Here is a 14,040-nt window from a genome sequence, read left to right as displayed (position 1 = left end):
CTGAAAACGGTTTTCGTTTCTCAAGTGAAAAACTATTAGTGTTGTCTTTACACAAAAAAGAGGCCTACAACACGATCACACCCTTAAGCTACAAGAAGCCACACTACCAGTAAAACAAGAACACAAGTTTCTGGGCGTTCTGTTTGATAAAAAGTGAAACTTTCTCGCTCACATAAAGAGCCTTAAAATAAAAGTGAACAATGCACTTAACGTCCTCACAGTTCTGTCCCGGAAGTGCTGGGTCTCTGATCGTGAATATGTGCTACGCATCTACCGTACTTTGGTGCGCATCATGTTAGATTATGATAGCATCACATACGGTGCAGCCAGACAGTCTTACGTCCGGCGACTTGATCCAGTTCATAACATTGGACTGCGACTGGCAAGTGGTGCAGAACATGGCCTGTCCAGAGTTTGTATGTTGACTGTAATGAACCTCCTTTACAGCAGCGCAGAGTGCTACTAACTTTTTCTTACGTACTCAGAATTCAGTCCTCAACACAATACGTATGCTTCAGCATTGTCCCACAGTGTTTCTCACGCTTACACTATACAAACAAACCAAACATGATTAAGCCACTTGTCCTGTGATGTGAGGAATATATTCGGGATTATGACATTCCTCGCGAAGTCCTTCAGGTTGCGAGAAAGCCACAGCGTTTGCCCCGTGGCACGATTTTACACCGTTATGTGATTGGACATTGACACAAGAAATGCACACCACACGAACACATTATACAAGAGTTAAGCTTTCAACAGGACAAATAACAAAATTATGCGGAATTTTACACTGATGGCTCTAAAACAAAAGAACACGTGGGTGTGGGGTCCGTAACAGAACATTGGCAAATAAGTATTCGTTTGCCACAGCACGCCTCTGTCTACACAGCTGAAGTCTATGCAATATGGGCTGTGGTTTAAAAGATCATCGCTGAAAAACACGAAAACACAATCATATACACTGATTCATTAAGCACGCTGAAGGCTGTTCACATGAAATTCGACTGTGAATACCTGATAGGAGATATCTTAAACATGATAACAATAAACAAATACGGCATGTCAATTGGGTTTTTCTGGGTACCAAGCCATGTTGGTATACCGGGTAACGAAGCAGCTGATAGATGCGCATCAATGGTAGCGTACAAAAACATTAGAAATACAGCACTTTCATATAAAGACAGTATCAATGCGATTCGGAAGGCCTTGGCGCCAAATGGTAATATGATAGAAACAAATGTTTAAACAACAAGTTACAACTTATTAAACCTGTAATTGGCCAGTGGAAATCATGCAGTCATCAGCAACGGTTCTACGAGGTGATCTTGTGACGACTTCGAATGGGACACACACATCTGACGCAAGATTTCCTCCTCCGAAAAGAAAACCTGCCAACCTGTGAAAAATGCCATGAACCTCTTACAGTCATACACATCCTAATATCATGTCCACACATCTACACACTGAGACGAAGGTTTTTACACAGCCTGCATAATTTTCACACACCATTACACCCTGCCCTATTACTAGTAGATGACCCCCTAGTGCCATTTTCTAGCCTGCTAGGCTTTTTAGAAAAAACTAGTTATTTATACCAACTATAATGTGATGCAGGTTTACCTGCTCTAATGTTGCGTTTAATTTTGTCTTGCCTCTGGCGCAGCATGGCCTTGGTTGCCTTTGTGCCATTACACCCAAACTAACCAACCAACAAATTTTCTCCTCACTCCTCATCCTCAAAACGGTATTTTGTAGGTGAAGCTCTCTCAAAAGCTGTGTACAATCGTCGCCTAATCCTTCCCCTTCCATAATATTCCACAAAATGTTTTGGTCTACGTTGTGATACGCTCCTCCATTGTCTAAAACAACCACATATAACGGTCTCCTTTCTACTCTGGATATTTCAATACACCGAGTAATGACGAATAATTTATTGTCCAGAAACCGACCTATTCTGAACCCGTTCTGGAGTTTTCCCAAAGTACCATTATTCTCTGCCCATGCTTGCAGCTTTAATTTGGTTGCCTGTATATTACCGATGTAATCATCAACGGTCTACATGAGTGAATTTTATCTGTTTCTCGCTTACCATTATTAATTTAATTCACTATACTTTATATCCAACTGTCTAGTACTTGCTATCTTTCAACGTTTTTTTCTACTGTTTTCAACAGATCTTCCTTGGTTTTTCGTCCTAGTTCATCCATTCTACAGCCTCACGGGAACCTCGTCTAGCTTTGTGGCAGTGCGCTTAGGAATCTTCCGCTTTCTTCAAATGGAAATTTGTCAGCACCAGCTCCTTTTTCACCTCGTTCTCTTTTATACTCTTCTTTTTCAAGTACAGCCTCTTTATTGCCTTGGAAAGATGCGGCTAATATCTTTCGGATGGCATTTTATGCGCTGTCCCCTTCCCGTTTGTTTCCATCTTCGTCTAGGACATGTTATTGTACTTCGCCAGACTTCCTGCCTAATTAGTTTATCTGGTTCCAAAATATTTTAGGTGCGGCCTTCCTTTTTCCACGTATTTCTGACAAACAACGTTCACATTTATCTTTTGTCTTTTCTTGCACCAATAATTGAACCATTGACTTTTTCTCCCGATATGTTTCCCATTTACTGGCCACTTCATCCTGCAGCAGCTGAGCCTTCATTGCCTGCCTGTGCTCTCGCGATGATTTCTGTCCTTTGGCGATTGCTTCTCGTATCTCCCTATTCCACCAGATTTCCGGTTTCTTTTTCTTCTCCAACGAGCATGTTGCATTTCTTTATGTATTTCTGTCGTTATTAGATATAGAAGCTCGCTATATTCTCCACTTTTTGCTTGGCCATTTGCCAAGTTGTGCCTCGACTCTTGGACTATGTTTTTTCTTCCGCGTTCAAATTTGGACTGCCCATTTTGCTCTCTTTTTCTGTTTCCCAACTCCATACCTATTTTCAAAATGTTGCGTTTAAGGTCACTCCCTATGGTTCTATACCCTTACTCGTCAATGAACATTTCCCTCAGCTTACCATGAATTCATTGTCATCAGACAGCAATCACTGGTCGATTGCGAGTTTCCCACTTCCCACGTGGTCTGCCCATCACACTTAAGCCCTTTATTTAAGATAAGAAGATTATGTTGCTCGCAAAGATCTGCCATTGAGTTCCCTTTGTTGTCGGTATAGCCATCTAGACACTGTATGTGGGCATTCATGTCACTTAATAGTATTATTTATGCATAATTACCGAAACTTCTAATATCAGCACCTAGGCATTTCACTAATTCTTCATCTGCAGTTATTTCGAGTGCACAAATACGTTGCGCCCGGCCAAGTTTTCTTTCCACTTATTTTACAGAATAACCAAAGATGCTCTTGACGTTTTGAATTTACTCTTTTTTCATATGACTTCTAGCTGGATGAACATTCCGACACCCGCCCCCTTTCTTTCTGATTTAGCTCTGTTGCACCCTTCCCAAGCATATCTCTAAATCACTGGCGCTCGTCAGAGTCTGCAGCCGCACACACCCCTATTCGTTCTCTATTTAACTGCTCCTGAATCTCTGCCCACTTTTCCTTTCTTCTGCCGCCCTGCATGTTTATATAGCCTACAGTATGGTGAGCTCTCTTGCTTTCCTCCTTTTTCTGTTATCGACGGCGATGCTCTTCTCATGTTCCTCTAGGGGACCTTCTTCATTACAACCTAATCTGGCCTCCTGAGAGCCCGTGGGCCTCCCAAAAGAAAAGCAACCACGCGACTAGGAAATCGCCAGCCCACTTCTCATCCGAGCGTGTCATTGAAGTGGACCCCGTCTTCTTGAAAACCACCGCATCTCTCACTTCTCTATTTACTTAGACAACCTCGAAACCTTTCTCTCGGCTCATTCTCCTTATAGCCTCATTACCAGCCACTGTTGATCTTTCATCATTACTGTCACGTAGATGCACCTCCGGCTCCACGCAGACCACAATCAGCCCCTGAGGAGACAGCTCGCGCAAGTCGTCTACGCCTTTCGCCAAGCGCTGGTCTAGTCACGTCCCTTTTCTGCTAAGGACGTCATTTAGCCCGCCTGCTACTACGACATTGTTGCGTCCACGCGTATTTTCCGCGAGCTTTATTTTTGTTCGCTCTATGACAGCGCCCAATGGCCGCCCTTGAAATGTCTCTACCGCCACTCTTTTGTCGCCTTTCACCATCTACACAATTCCTTTTGAGCACTTAGCCAAGTTCGAGTCACCGGTGATAATCACCCTTTCACTCTCTCCTGCTGCTGGCGCCTCTCCTTGCTTGCCTTTGCCATCATTTTCCGCGTGATTCGGACTTGACACGGGGCTTTGATTTCTGCGCTCCTGCTTTCCTTTTTGTGGCCGCCTCAAGCTAGGTACAGCTTTTTGCAGCTACACCCTCCCGTCATTGCGCGCATTCCACGTGTTTTGCTAACACTCGCTGCCTTGTCACGCCGGGAGCCTGCGTTCCATTGTCATGACCATCCTCGTTCACGATGGCGGCCCCGTTCAGCTTCTCGTTAGCTGCTTGAAGTCTTTTTTCCGCCGCTTTCCCTGCATCACGCTCCATATTTAGCTCCTTTTTGAGCTCATCAACGTGTTTGAGAAGTTCATCCTGGAAAGCCTCCATTTTTTCAGCCTAGCATCGACATCACAGTGCCTCGCAAAAATTGACTCGATTTCCTCTCCTCTCATCCGTCACCTCGTCTACCTTAGGGGACCCCCACGCACACTGCCTGCTTTTCCGTCTTTCTTGCCGTATGTTGCACTTGGCATTTTCTAACACAAACACTAAAGCTTTCAGAGCACGCGCCTTCTTGCAAAGGCATATACGCACAGAATCTAAAACCTTAATATGCCGCAATTTATCACCAATGTTCATGAAGCAATAAATGCGCACAGACTTAAGGTATGACACGTGATCGCTCGTGTTCAAACACGCAGCCACGCTCTAACTGTTCTACCAAAGCAATATTCCCTACACCAAGGCGCACACACACAGTAAAACCACTAATATCTAATATTTTGTCTTGCCTCTTCCAAGCTACCATATAAAGGCTGAGAAGAATTAACGTCCCACACGGTTGCACGCGTTGAAATACATGGCACGAAAGGGCGCTCTGACTATCTTGCAAAACAAGATATGCGCGGAACACACCCAGCACAGGAAAAAAGAAAAAAAAAAGAATGCTTGCTGATTACTATTGAAAGGTTAAAAAGTTAGCAAATCAAAACCAGAAGCAAGCTCAAAGCATGCAAAAAAGCTCATGTTTTCGTCGCCTCCACGGAGCCTTGACATAACCCATCTGTCCGCCGCAACCATTACTAAAAAAAAAAGGTGTAATGCGCAGTGCCAACCATTGATTAAGAGGACTGCAACAAAGATTTGGTTAGCCAGGCTTCTGATAGAAGGCGCGAATACGGGCTTCATCTTAGAAATACTGTATATGCTTACGCATATTATTGAACGCGCCGCTCGGACCCCTATTCGCCAAATGAGATCCCATGCTCAAAAAGCACCGTTTTTGAGGGAAAGTCAGCTTCACGGTGGTGCCTGCACTGGCGCCAAGGAGGTTAAAGAAAAACCGTTTTTCTTTCACCTCCTTGACTGCCGCCCGCTGTGCTCGCGAGCCTCTACGGCTTGTCCCACGCCAGTGTGTTGATATGTCGCGTTGTTGTTAAGTGCAGTTTGGTATGAACATTCTTTCTGTTGCCCTTTGACGCAGTGTCAACATTACTTTGCGGTGCTTTTCAGTGCACCGAATTTGCTTTAATCACAGGATACTGTCAAAAAAGAATAGCTTTTGTTCGGATGACTCGCGAACGGCATCCATCTGCCCATATGTAATCAGGTTCGTGAGTCAGCAGAAAATCGAAAGCAATTCGTCTCCTGGTGCTTCGCATGTAGTCGCATCTGTTCTTGTTTCATATTCCAACTTTCTATTTTTGAGCGCCGCCTCTGGCTTGCCGCGGGTACTGTATTGCATGGGACAATGCGTAAATGTCGGGATGCAGGAAACACTCCTCGGATAAAAAACATTGCTTTTATAGCAACCAGGCTTGAATCGTCACAATGTTGTAATCGCGCGTTTGGTCTAATTACATTGCCAGTTTTACTAGTGAAAGTGAACAATGCAGCATGACATATGCGACTCACGAATCTGAGTATTGAGCAATCTTGTTAACAACCAGCTTTTCCTCTCACCCGCTGTATTATGTACGTCAAAGCACAAAATAAGCTGCCTCGCTCCTCAAACATGTGCCCAGAAAAACAAGTGAGACTCGAAGCAAATTGGTCGTCGCAGGTGGAAATCGGTGCTACGGTTTGACTACGTCGGACATCCAATATGACTTGTTATACATTCGAACCTAGTGGTACATTCCAGAATGCACAAATCTATTCGCGTCACGCACGAAATATAATCATATAGAGTAAGTATAAATCTCACAAGCATTAATTTTTCGATTGAAATTCAAGAGATTCATGACTTCTGTCCCACTACGTAACAACTGGTTAGCCGGTGAAAAAAAAACATAACTGCACAGGACAATGATGCAAACGTGTGCGTGTGAATACATATTTTAAGATTCACCTTAGAGATGTGGCAAAGCAGCACGATAGAGCCTGTGCAGCTGCAGTCTACGCTGCAGTCATAGTCCGTCGAAGTTCGAAGTACAAACGTTTGAAGCCGTATGCCAGACGTTCCTTGATGTGCGCAAAATTCTTAGTCTTCGTTATTTGTAAAGCACAAACACAGATAATGTTTAGCACGTGTTTTATCCGCCACCATTGTTTGCTCAAGTTTCCTATTTCATCTTTCAAAGCACCGGGTGAAAAACAATGTGGAACATGCGATTTGTAGAACTTATTTTATCTAAAATAGTGTGGGTTCGGAGATTTCTTATTTCTAGAACCCCCCCAAAAATTGTTTCAGCCGGTAATAACTCGCAACGAACACTTTGTAGACTCAATTTAATCTGAATTCGTTCTGTCTTGTTTTTCTTTAATGTGAATGTCTGCTTACCGCCAACGACACGAAACGAACGAGCAAGCAGACGCTGCCGCACCGTATTCACGAGGAGTGGCTGCTCAACATGGGCGCGTCGGCGGGCAGGATGGCGGACCGACGCGCAACTCTGCTTCACTTGAGGTTAATTTGTTTAGCGCATCATTAGTTCCTTTATCGCTTTGTCCATCGTGGATATTTTCTGAGTATTTGGAAAACTAGCTGATGCAATGTGCGTATGGCTGGCGTGAAACGGTTATGGTAGAACGAACGGAATTCTCTCCAATATATGACCAATCGTTGCTTGAATTTCTTAATACCATTCAAATTTCCTAATCTTTCCCATCTTTTGCATCTGAAATAAGTTTGGCAGCCGAACAATGTCCCCATTTTCTAGCTGCTTTGTGCAGCAAATAAAATGTTTAATAATTTAAGAAAACTTGTTGCTGAGCTAGTTGGTTCACTACTTAAAAGCAAAGCTTACGGCGCTAAGCAGACGAAGACCAAGTGAGACACAAATGACAGATACGGGCGCCTATATACGGACACAGTATGGCAGCATGGCAGTGCCTACACGCACACGCAAAAATAAGTATAAAGGACTCTCTTGTTGCAACTTATATTCAGCGTTACAGTGCGTTAATCATTTTACGCGCTGTTATGAGGAGACCAATTCTTGAGGTTTGCGTGAGTCGAGCCTGTGGGTGTTTTTTCTCCCCATCGGCGGCAGACAAGAGCTTCGAGCTGTTCAAGCGCAACCAGCGGGTGACCAACATGAGCCACCTGGTGGCCCTCAACCCGCACCAGACGCTCAATGTCTACCTGAATGGCCTCACGGACATCGAGGTGCAGTGGTACTTTGTGCAGATGATCGAGTCGCTTATGAACGACTACCAGCTGGACGGGGTGGCCTTCATCGGCATCGAGCTGTCTCTGGACAACGTCCAGCAGTTCTCCAGGGTCATCGACGTGAGTTATGCGCCTATTGCCCTGCATAGGCAGTGGCATGTTGAGTTGAGCTCCATATACGTGGGCACTTATGAGCATTGCCTCGTGATAGAGCACACTGATGTGACCAAAATCGCATAAATTCCTCATCGTGAAGCATTTCCTAATAAACTGCGGTCTCTTTCTTCCTAAAGTAGGATGCAACCTTAAACATTAGCAGCTGGCAAACAAGGAATACGGACCGCGCGAGATTGTTTCCCCGCCAGCCAATCGCAGAAGCAAACATCGTCGTCATGCGACCTTTTCAAAATGGCGTCGTACTTGATAGCTCCGCAGCGTCTGCTGTTCTTGAAGGGTATTTTCTTTGGCGGAAGTGATGAGGGGTGCAAGAGACATAGATAAAGTGTATGGAGTCTGAGAATTTCACTCTTCGAAAGTCCACAGTACAGCTCATTTTACTACTTAGCCGGTTTTACTCATGAAACTTCACCGCCAACTGAAGTTGCAGCAAAGCATGCGTTTAATTTTAGTTGAATAAATAAATTGGCTTTCACCGTTTTGGTATAATAGACATGTCAAAAGTATAAGATTACGCGCTTATAATATTATTTTTCCGGTTACCGCGTTATTTAGGTAACAAGGAAAGTTTGCATTACGAACTATTTGCAGCCTCGCGCAGGAACAGCGGCGGGCGGATATGAGGGCGAGGGCGGGACTTCACGGGAGTTGTATCCGACTATAGGTGTATATATTTTTGCTGCAGTCACGTTACGCATATCTCCTGTTTCATATTAGTCAGTGTTCATAATATTGGTGACTTAATCGTATGTTTACCGATGTTCTAGCGTCACAGTACGTATGGAGGGTTTCTATACGTCGCACTTTTACTTTGACCTCGTAAGTTCCTTTGCTTTAGGCTGCAGACCCCTTACTCTGAGATCTTGTGTGAAATAATAGAAATGAATAAATATCAATATTTGCACTAATATGAGCAAATCCCTGAACTGTGTGTCTCGACAATGCTAATGGAGCATTTTGAGAGCAGAGCTGTTGAGGAGAGAGTTTGCGGGGGTTGCCGGCCGAAAAGACCACATGAAAGGGCATCGAAGGGGAAAATCATTGTAGCCGTGTCAGGGAAAAGCCGTTCATACCTTTAGAAAAGGCGTTACAACAAAAGAGAGCGAGAAAGTGGGGGGGGGGGGGGGGGCAGCGAGACCGCCTCTCAGCGGGAGCTTAGCTCCGGCCCAACTCCGATGTCACCTATTGCAATAATAGTAAAACAAGTAAATGAGTTGAGAGATCAAGTAAGTATCAAGAGAGAACAAGTAAGTATTTGAGAGATATACTAAAGAACGTTTTTAAAGCGATTGCCCAAAATTGGTGAATAAAAAAAGGAAATGGAAACACGTAGTTTACACATGTGTAACTCTGCGCCAAGAACAGATATAGCAGTTCTGTGAACATCAGCCGTCTTAGAGCGGACAAATTCGACGCATATATATATATATATATATATATATATATATATATATATATATATATATATATATATATATATATATATATATATATATATATATATATATATATATATATATATGCCGATCTTCGCCTAATCTTTTGACGCGGAATAAACACCGTGATAACTGCTTCGTCACAAGTGTTACGAGTGCGAGTAACGACACGCACACCAAGGCGAGTACTGAACAAAGACTGGCTTTATTGCAACGCACGCCGACGACTCGAGAGCGCGCAACAGCCTCTTGGGAGCTCAGGGTTGCCGGCTGGGCAATGCGCTCCCGCTAGGCTGGGCTACGTTACACCTCCCTCACTCCCACGTGAGGGTCCAGGTTCTTGCTCGAAGTTCTCATCGTAAGTTAGACGCACTCGCAGGTTCCTTGCCCGCACAGGGCGGCGCATGGGAGTTGCTGCGTCGTGCAGGCCAGAGGCTGGTGGACGTTCTGGGGTGCCTGCAGGGCTTGTTTCTTGGCCGCTGCCATTAGCTTTCTGAGGATGGTGGGGGCTGCTCGCTGTGTCACTAGGCGAGTGGAACGGCTGTGCCGTCCGCAGGATGTGCTGCCGATTTCGACGCAGTAGGCTCCCGTCTTCGGTTTCCATCAAATATGATCGTGGTGTGACCTGCCGCGTTACTCTGGCTCTGCTAGTCCAACCCTGATCTTCTAAAAGGCGGGCCCTGTCTCCTGTCCTGAGTGGCGGTAGTTCCGGCCTTGGCCGGTGCCTTTGTGTCTGCTTCTTCACCTCGGTTGCCTGAGGGGTGGAGAAGTCTGGAAGACGGCCTCGAAGTTGTCTTCCCATCAGCAGCTGCGCAGGGCTCCTTCCATCCTCTAGTGGCGATGACCTGTAGTTTAGAAGTCCAAGCCACAGAGGCTCATTAGCATGCTTTGTTTTCTTCAGGAGTCTTTTGAACACTTGTACTCCTTTCTCGGCTAGCCCATTTGCCCTTGGTAACCTCGGACTCGAAACCACGTGTCGAAAGTCGCATAGCTTGGCAAACTCTAGGAACTCCCTCGAGGAGAACTGCGGTCCCCCATCCGTGCACACTTCTAAAGGTATCCCATGCCTGGCAAACCACATTTCCAGTTTCTGGATGACTTGGTGGCTCGTTGTTTGAGTCAGCTGTTCTACTTCTGGGTGTGTCTTAGGGGGCGTCATAGCCCACTAAGTAGTGCACTCCCGCATGCTCACACAGGTCCAACCCTATTCTTGACCACGGCGACAAAGGGACAGGCTTCATTAGCACTGGCTCTGATGGCTGCCGATACGCATAGCGACAGCAGGTCTCACATTTTGACGTTTTTTCCTCACTGTCCTGTTGCATAGCCGGCCAATACATTAGGGCTCTAGCTCTCGCCTTTGCCTTCTTCACCCCGAGGTGCCCCTCGTGCACGCGGTCCAGCATTTCTTTCCGTAGCTTCTTAGGTATCATTACTTTAGCGCCTCTCATAAGGATACCATTCACAACCGACAACTCTGCTGCCACCGGCGATAACTGCCCTTGAATGGCCTCACGATTCTCGAGAGCGGTCATCACTCGCCTGAGGTCTTCATCTTCAGCCGTCGCTGCCTGCAGCCTCTTTACCATGGCGTCACTGACGAGGGATGAAAGTACGTTCACAGCATGTATGGCTACATCTTCATATTCCTCTGCCCGAGTTGAGTCTGGTGGGATCCGCAGATGCGACAGCGCATCCGCCAGTAGGAGCTGCTTTCCAGGCACGAACTGCAGGGTGAAGTCGAACTGCATCAGACGCAAGAAAAAACGCTGAACACGAGGGGGCATTTCATTCAGTCCCATTTTTCGCAATAGCTAGAAGGGGCTGATGGTTTGTTTCTATGGTGACATGAGACCCCACGATGAATTCTCTGAAGCGTTCGCAGCCGAATGTTATTCCTAGTGCCTCCTTCTCAATCTGAGAATACCGGGTTTCCGCTTGCGTTAGAACACGCGAGGCATACACCACCGGTCTCCAACCCCCCTCATGTAGCTGGAGGAGAGCAGCACTCAAGGCAAAGTTGGACGCATCGGTTGACACTTTAGTGGGCCTCTGAGTGTCGAAAATGGCCAACAAGGGGGCAGAGGATAGCATGCCGCACAAGCTTTTCCATTCCTTGTCATGCGCCTCTGTCCACTCGAATTCACTGTCCTTCCTCACGAGGGAGCGTAGCATGTGTTTTTTTTCAGACAGACAAGGCAAAAACTTTCCCAAATAGTTGACTGCGACTAGGAGTCTTTGCACCTCCTGTTTGCACGTCAGTCCCCAGCAGCTGCGAAGCAACTGACCACGGCGGCGGTCAGACCTGCGACGCTGCAGAGGGTGCTAAGAATGCCTGGCTCCGGACAGGCCGCCATTGGAATATGAACCTGGCAACGTTTAACGCTAGAACGTTATCTAGTGAGGCGAGTCTAGCAGTGCTATTGGAGGAATTAGAGGGCAGTAAATGGGATATAATAGGGCTCAGTGAAGTTAGGAGGCCAAAAGAAGCATATACAGTGCTAAAAAGCGGGCATGTCTTCTGCTACCGGGGCTTAGCAGAGAGACGAGAACTAGGAGTCGGATTCCTGATTAATAAGAACATAGCTGGTAACATACAGGAATTCTATAGCATTAACGAGAGGGTGGCAGGTCTTGTTGTGAAACTTAATAAGAGGCACAAAATGAAGGTCATACAGGTCTACGCCCCTACATCTAGTCATGATGACCAGGAAGTCGAAAGCTTCTATGAAGACGTGGAATCGGCGATGGGTAAAGTCAAAACAAAATACAGTATACTGATGGGCGATTTCAATGCCAGGGTAGGCAAGAAGCAGGCCGGAGACAAGTCAGTGGGGGAATATGGCATAGGCTCTAGGAATAGCAGAGGAGAGTTATTAGTAGAGTTTGCAGAACAGAATATAATGCGGATAATGAATACCTTTTTCCGCAAGCGGGTTAGCCGAAAGTGGACATGGAGGAGCCCGAATGGTGAGACTAGAAATGAAATCGACTTTATACTCTGCGCGAACCCTGGCATCATACAAGATGTAGACGTGCTCGGCAAGGTGCGCTGCAGTGACCATGGGATGGTAAGAACTCGAATTAGCCTTGACTTGAGGAGGGAACGGAAGAAACTGGTACATAAGAAACCAATCAATGAGTTAGCGGTAAGAGGGAAACTAGAGGAATTCCGGATCAAGCTACAGAACAGGTATTCGGCTTTAACCCAGGAAGAAGATCATAGTGTTGAAGCAATGAACGACAATCTTATGGGCATCATTAAGGAGTGCGCAATAGAAGTCGGTGGTAACGCCGTTAAACAGGAAACCAGTAAGCTATCGCAGGAGACGAAAGATCTGATCAAGAAACGCCAATGTATGAAAGCCTCTAACCCTACAGCTAGAATAGAACTGGCAGAACTTTCCAAGTTAATCAACAAGCGTAAGACAGCGGACATAAGGAACTATAATATGGATAGAATTGAACAGGCTCTCAGGAACGGAGGAAGCCTAAAAGCAGTAAAGAAGAAACTAGGAATAGGCAAGAATCAGATGTGTGCATTAAGAGACAAAGCCGGCAATATCGTTACTAATATGGATGAGATAGTTCAAGTGGCTGAAGAGTTTTATAGAGATTTATACAGTACCAGTAACACCCACGACGATAAGGTGAGAGAGAATAGTCTAGAGGAACTTGAAATCCCACAAGTAACACCGGAAGAGGTAAAGAACGCCTTGGGAGCTATGCAAAGGGGTAAGGCAGCTGGGGAGGATCAGGTAACAGCAGATTTGTTGAAGGATGGTGGGAACACTGTCCTAGAAAGGTTGGCCGCCCTATATACACAATGCCTCATGACCTCGAACGTACCGGAATCTTGGAAGAACGCTAACATAATCCTAATCCATATGAAAGCGGACGCCAAAGACATGAAAAATTATAGACCGATCAGCTTACTGTCCGTCGCCTACAAAGTATTTACTAAGGTAATCGCAAATAGAATCAGGAATACCTTAGACTTCTGTCAACCAAAGGACCAGGCAGGATTCCGTAAAGGCTACTCAACAATAGACCATATTCACACTATCAATCAGGTGATAGAGAAATGTGCGGAATATAACCAACCCTTATATATAGCCTTCATTGATTACGAAAAAGCATTTGATTCAGTCGAAACCCCAGCAGTCATGGAGGCACTACGGAATCAGGGTGTAGATGAGCCATATGTAAAGATACTGGAAGCTATCTATAGCGGTTCCACAGCCACCGTAATCCTCCACAAAGAAAGCAACAAAATCCCAATAAAGAAAGGCGTCAGGCAGGGAGATACGATATCTCCAATGCTATTCACAGCGTGTTTACAGGAGGTATTCAGAGACCTGGAGTGGGAAGAATTGGGGATAAAAGTTGATGGAGAATACCTTAGCAACTTGCGATTCGCTGATGATATTGCCTTGCTTAGTAACTCAGGAGACCAATTGCAATGCATGATCACTGACCTGGAGAGGCAAAGCAGAAGGGTGGGTCTGAAAATTAGTCTACATAAAACTAAAGTAATGTTTAACAGTCTCGGAAGAGAACAGCAGTTTACGATAGGTAGCAAGGCA

The 14,040-nt window shown here is 45.5% G+C and overlaps 1 protein-coding gene across 1 annotated transcript in view; it reads left to right on the top strand.

The window, feature by feature from the left end:
• The window catches only part of LOC126523967 (chitinase-3-like protein 1), a 273,036-nt gene that overhangs the window by 212,024 nt on the left and 46,972 nt on the right, over positions 1–14,040 (top strand). Inside the window, exon 6 of the mRNA XM_050172367.3 lies at positions 7,723–7,961. Within this exon, the coding sequence (XP_050028324.2) occupies positions 7,723–7,961 (239 nt within the window). The remainder of the gene's footprint in view (positions 1–7,722; positions 7,962–14,040) is intronic.

This window comes from Dermacentor andersoni, chromosome 6 (assembly GCF_023375885.2).
Source record: "Dermacentor andersoni chromosome 6, qqDerAnde1_hic_scaffold, whole genome shotgun sequence".
Classification (NCBI taxonomy): Eukaryota; Metazoa; Arthropoda; class Arachnida; order Ixodida; family Ixodidae; genus Dermacentor; species Dermacentor andersoni.
This window is presented reverse-complemented; position numbering and strand designations above follow the sequence as displayed.